The following is a 14,835-nucleotide window of genomic DNA, read 5'->3' as shown; positions in this document are numbered from 1 at the left end:
GACATGGTTCAACCAGACCTCGATCACCTCGGCGCATCAACACCGCACGCACAGCCACACACATAACACACGCGTCCAATAAAGTTAAAAAAGATATATCATTCGCGCAAAAGAACCCCAGCATTAAATACCCAACATCATCATGCGTCATACGCGCCCACCGAATCCTCCCCACGAAAAGTAAGTAAGTATTTCCGAAGCAACACCCCCCCGCTTTCCATCCCTCCCAGAAGTTCCAGCAACTAGACCAGAAGACAGAAAGAAGAAGACACAGCTTTGCTCCTAACAACTTTACAAACATTGGAGAGTTCCCCATCATCATCATCATCTGCGGCGCTTACTTTCCTCGCGTTGTCGTCTTTCTCGTGCGCGCGTGTCGTTTCATGTGTCTAATACCAAATTTTCGCTCGCTGTGCTGACAAAAGATGCTAAAGTTCATGCTTCAATTCCTTCTTCAATCGTACCGTGGCCGTTCATTCCGTTGCCGTTCATGCCCATGCCGCCGGTGAGAGCCTGCATGGCGTCGCCGTTGCTCTGGCCGTTGGGCATGTCGTCGTCGAACTCGAGCTTCTCTTGCTGCGCAATGGCTTGTTGAGAGACGATCTCTGCGAGGCGCTTGAGGCGGGGGGTTTGCAGCCCTGTCGATCGTATTAGACGTGTGCCGATGGTGCGGTAGATGGTTGAGAGAAAATACTTACAGGAAGGCGTGTATGTCTCGAGTGCTGTTATCACTCTTGGCTCCGCGATTTCGTACGGGCCACTATCCTCCATGTCGACTGCGGTGAGGAGAAGAACGTCGCTCTTCTCCGTCACGCGCGACGCGACGGCCTTCATGATCTCGCCGTTGATGGGCTGCTCGTAGTCGGCTACCAGGTACTGGTTCAGCAGCTTCTGGATCTGGTTCGGACTCAGCATCCAGCAGATGTCCTGAATAATCTCAATGTCGTTCAATGTAGCCTTCTTCAGCTGGAGCAGCTTGGTTGCTTGCATCAGATGCTCGAGTTGCAGTGTGCCCTCTGGCATGTCATGCGACTTGCACCATTCCTCGATACGGGTGATGTTGTAGTTGATCTGCAGACCTCGCTTCCATGAAAGGAAGTTGCGGCGCATGAGCAAGTCGTTGAAGGCAGTGACGCCCACCAACCTCAGCAACTCGGTGACACACTGTGTGATGATGGAGTCTTCCAAGTAGTAAGCCTTCATGGCCTTGTAGACGCTGTTGAGTAGGGTGAGTAGGTTGTCCATGCTGTAGGCAGGGGTGTTGCTGCCCTGAAGGAGCTTTCCAAGGAAACGGTTGCTCTCGTTGGTAACGAAGCCGGGCAGTGATTGCGATTCGATGATAGCAGGAATGATCATCTTATGCAGCTTCTTCTTCAGCACCTTCATCCAGGTGTGGTAGATGTTGAACTCGAGACTCTCAAGATCATGCTTGACAATCTCCAGCAGTCTGTCGTACTCGTAGTTGTCGGTCTTCTGTTGCTCGTACCAATCTTCAGCGAGGAAGACGAATGAAAGCATCTCGTGGACGTTCGACAACCAGAAGGCACCTGGGTTGATCGCGTCTTCAGCATCGTGCTGCATGACCTCTTGTTGGATCGACTGCATAACGTTTGCGAGGAAGCGCTCTGATTCCTTGACGAAACCGTTGTTCCACATCTCCGAGGTGACAAGGTTGATGAGGTAAGCTGGGAAGAGAACCTCCTTATCGGTAGGTGGGGGTGTTGTAGTGGGCGATGGGATTTTCAGGTTCTTGATCAGGCCAAGAGTGACCTCATCGTTCAGCATGTCCTCCTCAGCAAGGATGTTCTCAAGCTCAAGCTCGACGTTATCGAGCTGAGCAAACGTTGAGCCGGAGAGGTTTTGCCTGTGAATGGTGGATCCAGGAGCCATGGAGACAGGTCGCGGGTTGTATTGTTCGCTGAATCGGTTGATGTCGCGGGTGTCTGGTCCAGCACTGCGCCTCTTTGGCTTCTTCGACGAGACAAGCTTGATCAAGCTGCTGGGGGCTATAGCAGTGGAGTGACCGTTTGTCAGCTCACCAGGCATTGGGCCGGATCGCTTCATCAGTTCAACCTGCTCTTGCAACTCGGCGAGTTGCTGGCGGAGCGACATCTTTTCGGTCTCAGTGACATTGCTCCTCCTCTTGGATTGCTCCAGGTCGTCTGTGGTCCTCTTAAGCGACGCACGGAGTTCCTTCTCCTCTTCTTGCAGATGGCGCATCTTTGCAGTGCTCTCCTCGTAGCTTGTCTGCAGCTTCTTGTACTCGTCTTCCATCTGGCTGAGCTTGGCAGCGGTGATACCAGCCTGGTTGGCTTCGGCTTGTAGCTCCTTCTGGCGGTTCTCGAGTGTACGACTGCGCTCCTTGTACGATTTGATCTGGCTCTCGTAGTTCTCCACTTGAGACTTGAGCGACTTGTTCTGCTCCCTCATCGTACCCAAGTTCTGGGTAAGCTCGACAACCTTGTTTTCGAGCTTGTAAGAGATGTTCTTGAGATCGCGAGATTCGGCGCGGAGGACCTTGTATTCCCTGCGGGCCTTTCTTCCCCTCCAGAGCTTCTGGACAGTGATGATGTCGTTGATCTCCTTCTTGTAGGCGCGGATGTATCTTTGTTTGCGCCAGTTGCGTTGGATCATGCGAGCAGCATCTCCAAGCCTCTTGTCCAGGATGTTCTTACGGAGCAAGAATCCCTTTGCGGCAGCCTCAAACTTGATAAGCGAGTTTCGGACAACAAGGAAGCGCTTGCGGTCTTTGCTACCACGCCAGACTCTCTGAATGGTGGTTGCAGCCTTGACCTGCCTGGCCTCCTCGGTTCGTTCCCTGGTCATGTAGCCCCTAGCCAATGATTGCACGTGGATGACAGCCTCGCGCATCTCGAGGTAGATACGGCGGTAGTATTTGGCTCGGAGGTTCTTCTGAATCATGACGGCGGCATCGTTGAGTCTGGCTGTACGCAAGTTCTCGAGGAACGCAAGCATACCAGCGCGGAAGAAGATCTTTGTCAAACCCATCTGGTACTTGTCGGTGCCATCGTTCTTGCCGGCACCTAGTGCCTTCTTCAAGATTGCCGTGGCCATGTTTCGGATTTCGGGCGTCCAGTCAGCGGATCTGACCAACATGTAGTAACGCAGGGCGAATTCCTCATAAGTCCATCGTGTGGGGTAACCGGCGCAACTGATCCTGACGGTTTCGAGAACACCGCAGGCGCGCAATTGGCTGAGAACCATGGGTCCATCGAATTGCCAAGCAGCCTTGGCCTCGTTGGGCTTGATACATCGGATATAGTGGACGTCGGTTGAGTTGATGGTCTGCATGAGTTCGATGAGAGACGATTTGAAGATACCACCGAGTGTTGGCTTGCGGTTGGTCGCCATCCTTCGGCCAGCCGACATGGCAGTACCTGGCTTGGACGAAGCGCTGGTAGCATTCTCCTTCTCTCGGATCGACGCAGCAACGTCCAAGACTTGGGTCAAGAACTTGTTGCTTGCAGCCTTGAGAACCTCCATGTGTTCGTCGGGCACAGTATCTCTGTTCTTCTCGATGAAGCCGTCAGATTCGTACGTGACATCGATGGCGTAATGGCAGACGGTAAAGGACGACTTGCCGAACCGGGGCTTCTTGTAGAATTTGTGCTTGTCTCCGGAGTAGTTGTGGTGTAGCTTAGTAACGAATTGCTCATCCGAACCCATGGGCAAGCGCGACTCTTCGTCTAGTAGAGACAAGATACCTAGCTTGCCTTCAATAAGATCGATACAAGGCTGGTTGTCGGCGAAGTCGATGAAGGTCCAGTCGATTTGTTCGCGCATGTACTCCTCCTGCTCCAGCTTGAAGACGTGTGCGTTAAACTCTTGTTGCAATTTTTCATTAGCGTAATTGATACAGAACTGCTCGAAAGAGTTCTTTGCGAAGTGCTCGAAACCGTAGATATCAAGGACACCAATGAAGGTGTGGGCTTGCGCAATAACCTCTTCGGTGGCCAGACTCTCGTTTGTGCGCTCGACCAGCCAGTCGAACAAGCTGGAATAGATAAACTTGGCAACGGAGTCTCGGACCACGATAGCCTGCTGCTGCGTCAAGTTGGACACAATCTTCTCTCCTCTGGTAATGAGCTGCTTCTTTACGATCCACTTGGCGAAAGTGTTGGCGTCAATTCCTAGCAACGAACAAGCCTTGACGAGAGAGGGCTCAGCTGGGTCCAGATTTGAGTCTGTCCGAGTTGCTGTGATCTTAATGTCTCCCATGTGCAACAGCGCCGCGAGCAGGCGCCAGATGCCAGCTTGGGTTTCTGGCGGCACACCGATCTTGGTCAAGGATTGTCTTGTGGCCTTGAACTCAGCCACGTCGTCCATACCCTCAATCACAGGCGCACTGCCCTGGTTGAGGTAGCTGAACTCCTCGACCGACTTCAGAGAGAGCTCTTCGCGCTCCTCATCCGACGCACCGGCTACCAGCTGGTAGAAGACGTGGTAATTCCGCTCCTTAAGCGGCTGAAACACCAGTCTCGACCGTTCCAGCAGATATGTCCTGATCTTCGCACCAATAATATCCGTCTGCTTGTTGAACATGATCTCGATATATTTACCGAAACGCGAGGAGTTGTCGTTACGGGTCGTTTTGGCGTTACCGAAGGCTTCCATAATGGGGTTGGTAGCCAGAATCTGCTCTTCGGTCTCGCTCATCGAGTCGGACTTGCCTCTCCGCTTGCCTGGGTTGTCCGGGGACTCTCGTGTGGCAAAGTATCGCATGATGTATTTGGCGCTGACCGTCTTTCCGGCTCCGGACTCTCCAGAGACGACAATGGTCTGGTTCTTCTGGTCTCGCAACATGTCGCTGGAGCAGATTAGTCACTGCCATAACAGGTGGTGGGTCTGAGGCGCGGGGAACTCACGCGAAGGCTTCTTCAGCAATGGCAAACAAATGCGGAGCGCCATAGGATCTCTGCTTGCCAGCGTAGACCTGTACCATGCCGGGTACGTATAGGGAGTCGACTCGCGCAAAGGGATTTGTCGCGATCAGGACGATACCCGAGTATGTGTAGATCTCCTTCTGCAGGTAACGCAGCTTGATGGCCTGGAGCACTGCACGACCGTCAGTATGCCATGTCTTTTGTGTGGGGTCGGGCGACTGTACCAGCCGGCTCGTTCAAATGTGACAGGTTCGTAAGGTCATCGCTGGCCTCGAGCATGGCCGGGTTCATCAGCGGAGGGAGGTTGGGGTCATTGCCGGTCTGGATGGCCAGTATCGTCGTCTCGACGGATTTGGTCTGCGCAGTGAAGCATCGTCAGTTGCCGTGTCCTGCATCAATATCATGCCCGTGGGTGTGCGTACCTCGCCATTCTCCAGCGTGAACACCAGCTTCACTTTGTCTCCCGCGATCTGCTTGTCCGTCACCTCGGAGGCGACCCAGCCCTCGGTGGTATCGGGCTGCCATGCCCGGGTGCCGAGGTCGTAGATGTGAGCCATGGTGGGTGGTTGTGTATCGGTTGTCCCCCTCCAAATGGCGGTGCGGGTTCAGGGTCCAGAGGCGGCTCCCTGGTGGTGGGATATGCTCAGCTCGCTAAGTCGGTGCGGTCGCTGGCTGCGTGTGGGCGGTCGTGGACGTCGTCAGCGTGGGGTGTCGCTGCAGTCACAGGGCTCGATGCATCCCTGGAGGAGAGAAGGGCAATCGTGTGGGCGAAGTTATGCGAACTGCTGCCCGCCGTGTTGTCGACTTTCTCTGGTCACGCTAATCGCCTCTCACCGCCAACATCCCGCCAACCCGCACAGACCACCTCCAGGGGGCCGAGCCAACCACCACCGCTCTGCCACCTGGAACCGCGCAGACAGGCGTCTCACCATATGCACCTCCTCACTTCTGCATCCCAAGTAGCCTCACCAGCTTGCATCCGATCTGCAGCCTCACTCGGCGCACCTGGAGCAGCCTGTGACGCCGTCCGGCCTTCCAACGTGCTGCGTACCACACCCAGATGCAGGCCAGCATTCTTACTCGCACTGTCCCATTCCCCACCTGTCATCTAAAGCGACAGTCCTTCCCCAGAGTTTATGCAGGTAAACTCCCTGGACGTTTCGCCTCTCGGATCTCTTTCTTCGCGCATCCGTTCTTGCTGAACCCGGCCAACTGAAACATGCCGCCTCAGCATGATACGTGGGCGTCACGACTTCATTGTACTTCAAAGACCAGGAATTCGGGGCTTCAGTAATCATCGAATCGACTAACTGTAAAGGGGCTGCATGGTCATGGCTCGGTCATACCCACCATAGCGTGAGTGACTCCTTGGATATCTCCACACCTGGCTGTCGTCGTTCTCCACGAGCTCACGACTCGCTACCGGTCAAAGTGTCCATGTGTAACCATCACGCTGGTAAATTTCCACCAAGTGACTAGATGAACATTGCCAAACACGTCCAATGATATCCCGTTGATCACAACTTACACGCTCTTGAAGTGTTCGTAACGTACTTGCCCAGATACATCATATTGTATACCGAGACCAACATGTCACATGAGCGATCACGTGCGATAGCGCTTATCGCCCGCGCCATCTGGACTGGCAGTCGCGTCTGCCCACAACCAAAGACACTTTCTCTCAGTCGAACCAGCACCTTGGAGTTAGTCACTGCCGACCAGCCGCAACCTTGCCGGCGTAGGGAGATCCTGTATCTCCAGGTTACGTTTTGTCTGCTAGGTACGACCCGGGAGAAGCGAGCTTCTTTTCTCCCCTAACCTTTCATCCCACTTACTGCGAGCGACATGACAGAAGTGGTCCATAATATGGAGCAGTGCTACCCGAAAGAGAACCATACGTGCAATCGATGCTTAGCCTTGTGGCCAAATGTATATTGTCTGCAAAATGAAACGGATATCTTCAGAATTGAGGAAAACGCGGAAGAGCTACTGAACTCGGCTTGTGAGACATGCCAAATACTCGGAATGGCGCTGGAGGTATATCAAGAGGAGGACTCGAGCATACTTAGGCCTTTGTTGCGCTGGAAACGTTGGTCACGTCACTCAGGCGAGGCAGTCCTCTGCGACCCTGACATCTCTTGGAAAGGGACCTGGCGTGAAAACGGAACGGTCAAATTGTGGCATCCCGACAGTTCTTCGGGCCATGATTGGAAGGGTGTGGAAGCGGGGGATCATCGCGTTGATTTCGATGCGATACGGGCCTGGCTTGCTGAGTGCAGCCAAGCTCATGTTCGATGCAGGCCCAGTATACAAGAACAACCTTGCAATTTGAAAGTCATCGACTGCTTGGAAAGAGCTATCACTGTGGCGCCAGCAAGATGCCGATATGTGGCCTTGTCGTACGTATGGGGTGGGGTGGTCATCAAGACAGACACAGGATCTGGATTACCTTCCGAGTTACCTCGTACTATTGAGGACAGCATTAAGGCTACGCTACTTCTCGGATATCAGTATCTCTGGGTGGAGTAAGGTCCTCCGCACTCATGCTAAATGGCGATCGAGCTAACGTATCACGCGCAGCGCCCTTGTGAGTACCCAAGTAATATGCCGACTTTGCTGATCAAGAGACTAGTGCATAGATCAAGACGACGCTGACGACCAGGATCATCAGATTCGGCATATGGACTCAATTTACACCTTAGCAGAGCTCACGCTGATTGCCGCAGCAGGCGACGATTCCTCATCCGGCCTACCGGGGGTAAGTAAAAAACGGAGATTAAGGTATCAGGATGCTAGGGTGGGCGATATATACGTGTCATACCTGCCACAGACTGTTCATCGCTCCATCACCCGCTCCCGGTGGTTCACAAGGGGGTGGACATTCCAAGAAGGCTACCTTCCGCCGAGGCGACTGTACTTCACGGAGACTGCAGTGTTGTTTGTATGCAACCAGTCGCAAGAATATGAAGGCTTCCAGCGTTGCATACCCAAATCTGACGCACGTCTACTCGAAGGTACATTGAATCCACACGCTCTTGGGGCTATAGGCGATGAGTCTAGCGGTCCCATCGGGATTATGCGATCGCTCAAAAAATACTCGGCTCGCAAACTCAGCCATGACAGTGACGCCCTGTACGCGATATTGGGCGTCCTGAAATACCATCGCGCAAAGGATCAGTCCATTGGTATCATGTGGGACATACCATACCGAATCGCGTCGGCCGAGCATCGTTTCATATGCATAGTCTGGAGGCACCCCTCAATCGCCATAAGACGAGGGAATTACCCTAGTTGGTCGACACTTGGCTGGAATGGTTCTGTTCAATTCACAGATGTCCATCACCAATTTGAATTATCAGTGAAGGATGCGGACAGCCTGTCCGACCATTTCCGAGCCGACGTTGAAAACGGGCATCTCTCAGAGAACTCACGTTACTTGGGAATCACCGTCAAGGTCTACCGGTTTCTTGTGGTCAACTTGGTACGCCCGAGGCTACTTCGAACGCTGCATTTGGGTCTTTCCGAGCAGGAAACACCATATTTGGTACTTCCGGTCGGAAGCGCCACGGGGAATGGCGACAGATTCAAGTTTTATGTGCGCCTGCATTGGGATATGGCCCCGCCTGACAATTGCGATAGCACCGAAGTAACATGTGCTATTACCCACGACCAAGATCTCAACCATCTATCGATGATGGTACTCCAAGACCACGGAACTCATTACGAACGCATAGGCTGCGCCACCGCTAATCCTTCGTATCATGGAAGGATGATCATGAAAGGAGCAGGGTTCGATGAGATAACTTCTACCACCAAGACTATACAGACCCTGAGTGCTACAGACAGCCCGGACTTCTACTGGCGTCATTTAGAGGGCGGCGTTGAGGAAGATTTAGCCTGGATACGTGACGCGGAGCCGGTGACCATCACCCTGGGCTAAAGACGAGTCGAAAATCAAGTCCAGGCATCATAGCAACGACCTTTACCTGGAACGTATGGTAGTCTCAGAACTCCGTCAACGACAACTCATACGCTTCAAGCTAGCAAGCTGAACCTTTCAGTTCCTACACTGACTCGATTGGAATCACGCTGCTTACCAATGTCGGCTTCAGATTGAAATGAATTCGCAGCTACGACGTCAGCACGGCCTATCTGCGAACGCTCCCTCCAACTAAGAGCAATTCTTCTCATGGCAACACCCTATGGATCAAAACAAGCAAATCACAACTATCCTGAATACGGCGGAAACGCTCATCGACGACATTCTCTAAGTCCACTTCACCGACGCCAGCTTCCTGCAGACTTTGTCCATCAAACCAATAATAACACCAATTCAACCGCACATACCAATGGGCCGCCCCAAGAAGTGGCGGTACTGACAAAGTCACCATCTCATCAACGTACTTGTCGAAGATGGCTCGGCAGAGAGGACTGCATCGAGCTCACAGGAAGAGACTAAGGAGTCAAGCACGGCTGTCCAGGATCGCAAAGAACATGCCGAAATCGCCTGGGCAATCACACCACAGGCGAGAAGGAAGTGAATGCGGAGAAGGAGAAAGAATAGAACATAACAACGTCATGCATAAGTCTATGATATGGAGGCAGGGAGTAAATGATAATGAGGGTTAACATGGACTAGCTTTGGGCGTGGCTTCATACCATGAACAAAGCCATGCGTGTGCGCTGTAGCTCATGGTGCTCTCAAAACATTCATAGCAGACATTTCCACAAGGCGCTCCTTTCATCATTGCATCTCGTATCTCATTCATTTCGACAGTAATAATAACCCAGTGTTGAACTCTACTTTTCTAGCCAATGTATGCACAACCCCAAATCATACGCCGTGCGAAAGCCTTCTACCCATACTTTTGAGGTCCCTAATATGCGGCAGCGAACCCAACATATCATCCATCGTATCGTTCTTGTGTTGTTCAACGAGATCAGTCTCCTCCGTCTGCTTCTGCGGCTCTACCTGCTCTTCTGCGCGACCGTGAAAGGGGCTGTCCGCCTAGTACAGGACCCTGGTACGGATACACGCTGCGTTATGTTAGCTGTTTGCTCAACGGAAGGAGTGAGAGGGTAGGGTGAAGAGTGTAGACTTACAAGAAAGCTCCTCCAAACTCGTGAACAAATCCCTAATCTCACCCTCCTTAACCTCACTGATATCCGCCATGAGATACGCAACCTCGCCTCTCGAATCCGACATCTGCTTCTCGATATTGTGGTGAAGCAAGATACCGTTGACCTGTCTCAGCACACCAGGCACGTTCTTATGGATGTAAATAACACGCATGCAGTCGGGCTGATCGAGCGTCAAGCTACGCAGATTGACTTCAGGTAGGTTGACGGCACCGAGAGTAGTGCCCTCGTTGACGTAGCGGACAAGTGCTGTGCTGACTTCGACACCGATGGCGGACTGCGCTTCTTCGGTGCTGCCGCCAATGTGCGGGGTTAGGATGATGTTCTTTAGACCGACGAGGTCCTTGGTCCACGCGTTCAGGTCGGAGCTGAAGTAGTCGCCGTTGCCGGCGGGTTCGTTGGGGAAGACATCGATGGCGGCGCCGGCGAGTTTGCCGGAGCGGCTGGCTTCGATCATGGCGGGGATGTCGACGACGGTGCCGCGCGCGTTGTTGATGAGGTAGCTGCCGTCCTTCATCTTTGCGAATTGCTCTGCGCCGATCAGGTTCTTGGTTTCAGAGGTCGCGGGGACGTGGAGGGAGACGAAGTCGGCTTGGGCGAGGAGGTCGTCTAGTGATGCTACTTGTCGCGCGGTTCCCAGACCCATGGTGGTCAGGACGTCGTAGTAGATGACGCTCATGCCCATGGACTCGGCCAGCACGCTCAGTTGGCTACCAATGTGTCCGTATCCGACTATACCCAGCGTCTTGCCGCGGATCTCCCAGCAGCCCTTGCTGACCTTGTTCCATGTGCCATTGTGTAGTTCCATGGAGCGGTCGGCGAGCTGGCGGGCGAGCGCGATGATCTCTGAGATGACGAGTTCGGCGACGGAGCGCGAATTGCTGAAGGGCGAGTTGAAGACGGCGATACCCTGGCTGGCGGCGGTCTGGAGGTCGACCTGGTTCGTTCCGATACAGAAACAGCCGATGACGATTAGGTTCTTTGCCTCCTCCAGCACCTTCTTGGTGAGCTTCGTCTTTGAGCGAATGCCAATGACGTGCACATCGCGGATCTTCTCAATCAGCTGGTCTTCTGCCAGACTGGCCTTGATCGCCTCGACCTGGTAGCCCTGGCCGCGGAGGATATCGACACCGGCCTCGTTGACATTCTCGAGCAGCAGGACCTTGATGTCCTTGGTATCGAACGGTTTCAGTTGCTTGGCGAGTTGTTGCGCGTGCGCGCTGTTGTTGGCCTGATTGCTGAAGCTGCCGGTGGGCGGCTGGCGGAATGTGGAGGGCGGGCTGTGGAAGGAGAGGTTTGGGCTGGTGCTGAGGTTGAGGCTGTTGGACACTTGGCGTGCGAGTTGGCTGATGCCGCTGCCGGCAATGTCCTGTGCTGGAGTCATGGTGGTGGGTGCGCGGAGGTTGTTGCGGAGGTGGCTCGGAGGAGGGATGCGACAACTCAATCTGGCTGTATGATCCGGAATGTTGCTGGAGAAATCTAGACTATTAATACGCAGTGACTCTTGACTGCAGCTACCAAACTGCAAAATGCTCAACGAATCACAGGGTAATCGCAAGGCAGGTTTTAGGATGTTGCGGCAAAGTATGACTGGCGGCTGCAATGGACAGCAACAATACACGCACAGGAGATGCTCCCCACTTTTTGCGAGTACTTGATGACTGTTTGCGTCTAATTTTGCCTACAGTGACACCTACAATTGACTCAATCGATGTCGTCTGACGCGACGCCTCTCAAAAATTTCTCATAACGCCGATGATGCCATCCCGCTCTGGCCCTGGACCCCACCAAGCATACCTAGCTTACCAGCCTCCGCTTTCGGAAGTCTAACGTGCTGCCCGGAACAAAGTGATCAGCAGCGGCCGATTCACCATCACACATGTATAGTTAAGAGTTGTACGACATGCAAATGCCGTTGTATTCATTATCTATTGGCTTGAGTGCACCTAAGCTGCTCAACCCTCCCAAAAATGTATTCTTAGTCACCCCGAGCAGACCTCACCCGAGGCGCTTTCTAATTGTAGTCACCATCTACAACTTCTGCTCGTTCATGGGCCACTGGTATCCTAGAATCGAGTTAGTCTTTGGGTTCAATGTCCTGCAGAGGTGAGGTCCTACCTGCTGCGTCGCTGAACTTGTATCCGTAAGAAGAAGTGAAGTCATCCAATACGGCAGGGCCGCGGGAGCCTGATAAGAGTTAGCCAGTATTCGCATGTGTTCTCGGCCTACTACGAACCATATGGGTACTCCATAGGAATGATCTCCTTGTTGTCGTCAAGGTAGTGGAGAAGAGGTGTGAAGATCCTCCAGCTAGCGTCGAGCTCGTCGTCACGAACGAAGTTGGAGTGGTCTCCCTTCAGCGCATCGAGAATGAGCGACTCGTATGCCTCGGGGATCTTCAGGTCGGAGAATCGCCGTCTGTAGGTAAGGTCGAGTTCTGTGACGACAGTCTGCATGCTGAGACCGGGCAGCTTGGAGTTCATCTTAATGTAAACACTCTCATTGGGCTGCACACGGATGACGAGCTCGTTTCGCGGGATATCCTTGAAGATGCCAGAGGTGACATCCTTGAACTGGATGCGGACCTCCGTCTTCTGCTCGTTCAGGGCCTTTCCTGCCTTCAGGATGAAGGGCACGCCGTCCCATCGCTCGTTCTTGATGTAGGCGACCATGGACGCGAAAGTGGGGCATCGCGAATCCTTGGGGACTGTGTCGTCCTCCTTGTAGCCTGGCTTTTGACCGTCCAGTGACTTTCCGTACTGTCCGATTATAACGTTCTTGGGCTCGATCGAGGCCATACCACGGAGGACGCGGACCTTTTCGTCGCGGATGTCTTCGGCGGAGAAGGAGATTGGGCGCTCCATAGCGAGGAGGGTAAGAACTTGGAGCAAATCTGCAATCGTTAGTCAATCCTCATTCCAACCATCAGTCTTCGCTTACGGTTCTGCATAACATCACGGATGATGCCAAACTCGTCAAAGTAACCGCCACGGCCTTCGGTTCCGAAAGGCTCCTTGAAGGTAATCTGAACGTTGTCGATGTGGTTCCTGTTCCAGGTTGCGCCGAAGAACTCGTTGCCGAATCGGAGAATGAGGATGTTCTTGACCATCTCCTTACCCAGGTAGTGGTCAATTCGGTAAAGCTCATCTTCGGTCCAGTCGGGAGCCAACGCCTTCTGCAGCTCTCTTGAACTTGGGAGGTCCTTGCCGAATGGCTTCTCGACCTGTGCGACAGCGGTTAGCTGCATGTAGCCGGAAAGTTGCACAAGAGCGACTTACGATGACGCGAGAAATGCCGTTCTTGGGGTAGCAGTTGCGCTTCAGGTGCTGAGAGACTGTGATGAAGACGCTGGGAGGGAGAGCCATGTAGAATATCCTGTTGTTCTCCTTGCGGCCCTTCTCGATCTCCTGCATGTGCTTCTCAAGTCCGACGAAGGATTCGTCCTGGTCGTACTGGCCAGAGACGTACGAGCAGAACTCGCAGAATTCATCCAACTGCTTCTCCAGTTCTTTTGTGGGAGTCTTGATGTACGACTTGACGCGCTTGAGGTACTCCTCGCGGTCCATCTTTGTGCGTGCATATCCGACGATGTGGATGTTCTTTGGGAGGAAGTTGTTTCGGTGCTGTGCTGGTGGTCAGAGAATGCGCATGTCGATCTGTATCGTGCAACCTACGAGGCCGAAGAGGGCTGGGAACTGGTATGCCGTTAGTCTGATGTTTGCTCGCATGCTTGCTTCTTTACGTACGGTCTTTTTCTTCGCTAGGTCACCGGAGGCGCCCAAAACAACGATGATGGTGTTGTCCTTGAGCTCCATGTTTCTATCGCGAGATCTGGTTAGCTGTGGTGCTCAAAATGCCAAAGGCCTTGATCGGTTTCGCGCATCGACCAACCCCTCCGCTGCGGAGCGCGAGGCGCTTGAGCAGAAAAAAACGGCCGGATAAATTGATGACATATTCAGACGGCTCGTAAAAGGCTGTATAAGATCGATCAGGGACGGTGAGGGCGACCTACCCGGCATTGACCTCCTCATGCTTGGGCTGGATAACTGTGTCCGCCATTGTGTTGATGTGTGATGTAAACGCTTTGGGGGAGGAGCGGGCGCAAGGTTACAGCTCAATTAAGGGCTGCAGTGGGTGAGGGCAATAGGGTAACACAAGAGATCTCGAAGTAAGGGCGGAAGCTACGGATAGGACGTGGATGTGTGAGGAAAAGTCCTATGTAGTGGGGTTATCGGAGCTGCTCTAGCGGTTTCGCGTGGTGGTGACGTTGGTTAGCTTTAATTTGCCGCTCGAACGCCGGTGATAGGGTCTCAGACTCTCAGACAGAATGCTTCACAGAAACACACGGCGCGGACTGACGTCTTTAAAAAGGCATCGATAAACAACTAGGTCATTCCTCAAGCATCACTAAGCGGCCGCACGTCTTGCAAAGCTTCTCCGGCACCAGTCAAAACCCTTGAAGCCCGCCGGAGGAGACCTTGCTAAAGCCGTACCTAGGGATTCGCGGACAACCCCACCATCGCCATGCATTGCGCGTGGAACGGCTTCGTCCACGCTCGGCTGGGAAGGGATAGACTTTGAGGCTCTTAAACTTTGTTTCTCATTCTAAAAGTGTGTCCCAAGACTGTGGTCGCGTCTCACAACCGTCACAGCGCGCGAGGCACGCCCAGCTCGTGGACGGCTACCCCGCTGCGAGGTTGCCCGAGTCCGGACGATGTGTAAATTCTATTAGAGTGTACACAAGCATTGGCCGTCTCAGTGTCGCGGGCTGGTACTTGGGTCTGTCAAATCC

General features: G+C 53.4%; 3 protein-coding genes across 3 annotated transcripts; all 3 read right to left on the bottom strand.

Annotated features, from left to right (window-relative positions):
- Positions 1-435: 435 nt before the first annotated feature.
- On the bottom strand, positions 436-5,461 carry J4E86_010575 (uncharacterized protein; the record flags this gene model as incomplete). The annotated part of the gene is made up of 4 exons (XM_051451073.1): positions 436-4,828; positions 4,887-5,076; positions 5,129-5,261; positions 5,327-5,461. The coding sequence occupies 4 exons, from the start codon at positions 5,459-5,461 to the stop codon at positions 436-438; spliced, it is 4,851 nt and encodes a 1,616-aa protein (XP_051297736.1).
- A 4,451-nt stretch (positions 5,462-9,912) lies between these two features.
- On the bottom strand, positions 9,913-11,427 carry SER33 (D-3-phosphoglycerate dehydrogenase 2; the record flags this gene model as incomplete). Its single annotated transcript, XM_051451072.1, has 2 exons — positions 9,913-9,941; positions 10,008-11,427. The coding sequence occupies 2 exons, from the start codon at positions 11,425-11,427 to the stop codon at positions 9,913-9,915; spliced, it is 1,449 nt and encodes a 482-aa protein (XP_051297735.1).
- A 647-nt stretch (positions 11,428-12,074) lies between these two features.
- J4E86_010573 (uncharacterized protein) lies at positions 12,075-14,102 on the bottom strand (the record flags this gene model as incomplete). The annotated part of the gene is made up of 8 exons (XM_051451071.1): positions 12,075-12,109; positions 12,162-12,230; positions 12,280-12,936; positions 12,984-13,266; positions 13,322-13,666; positions 13,718-13,738; positions 13,790-13,862; positions 14,056-14,102. 8 exons carry the CDS (start codon positions 14,100-14,102, stop codon positions 12,075-12,077), a joined length of 1,530 nt encoding a protein of 509 aa, XP_051297734.1.
- Between the last annotated feature and the right edge of the window lie 733 nt (positions 14,103-14,835).

Source organism: Alternaria arbusti, assembly GCF_024043155.1.
Source record: "Alternaria arbusti strain BMP 1465 chromosome Unknown scaffold_23, whole genome shotgun sequence".
In the NCBI taxonomy this organism is placed as follows: domain Eukaryota; kingdom Fungi; phylum Ascomycota; class Dothideomycetes; order Pleosporales; family Pleosporaceae; genus Alternaria; species Alternaria arbusti.
This window is presented reverse-complemented; position numbering and strand designations above follow the sequence as displayed.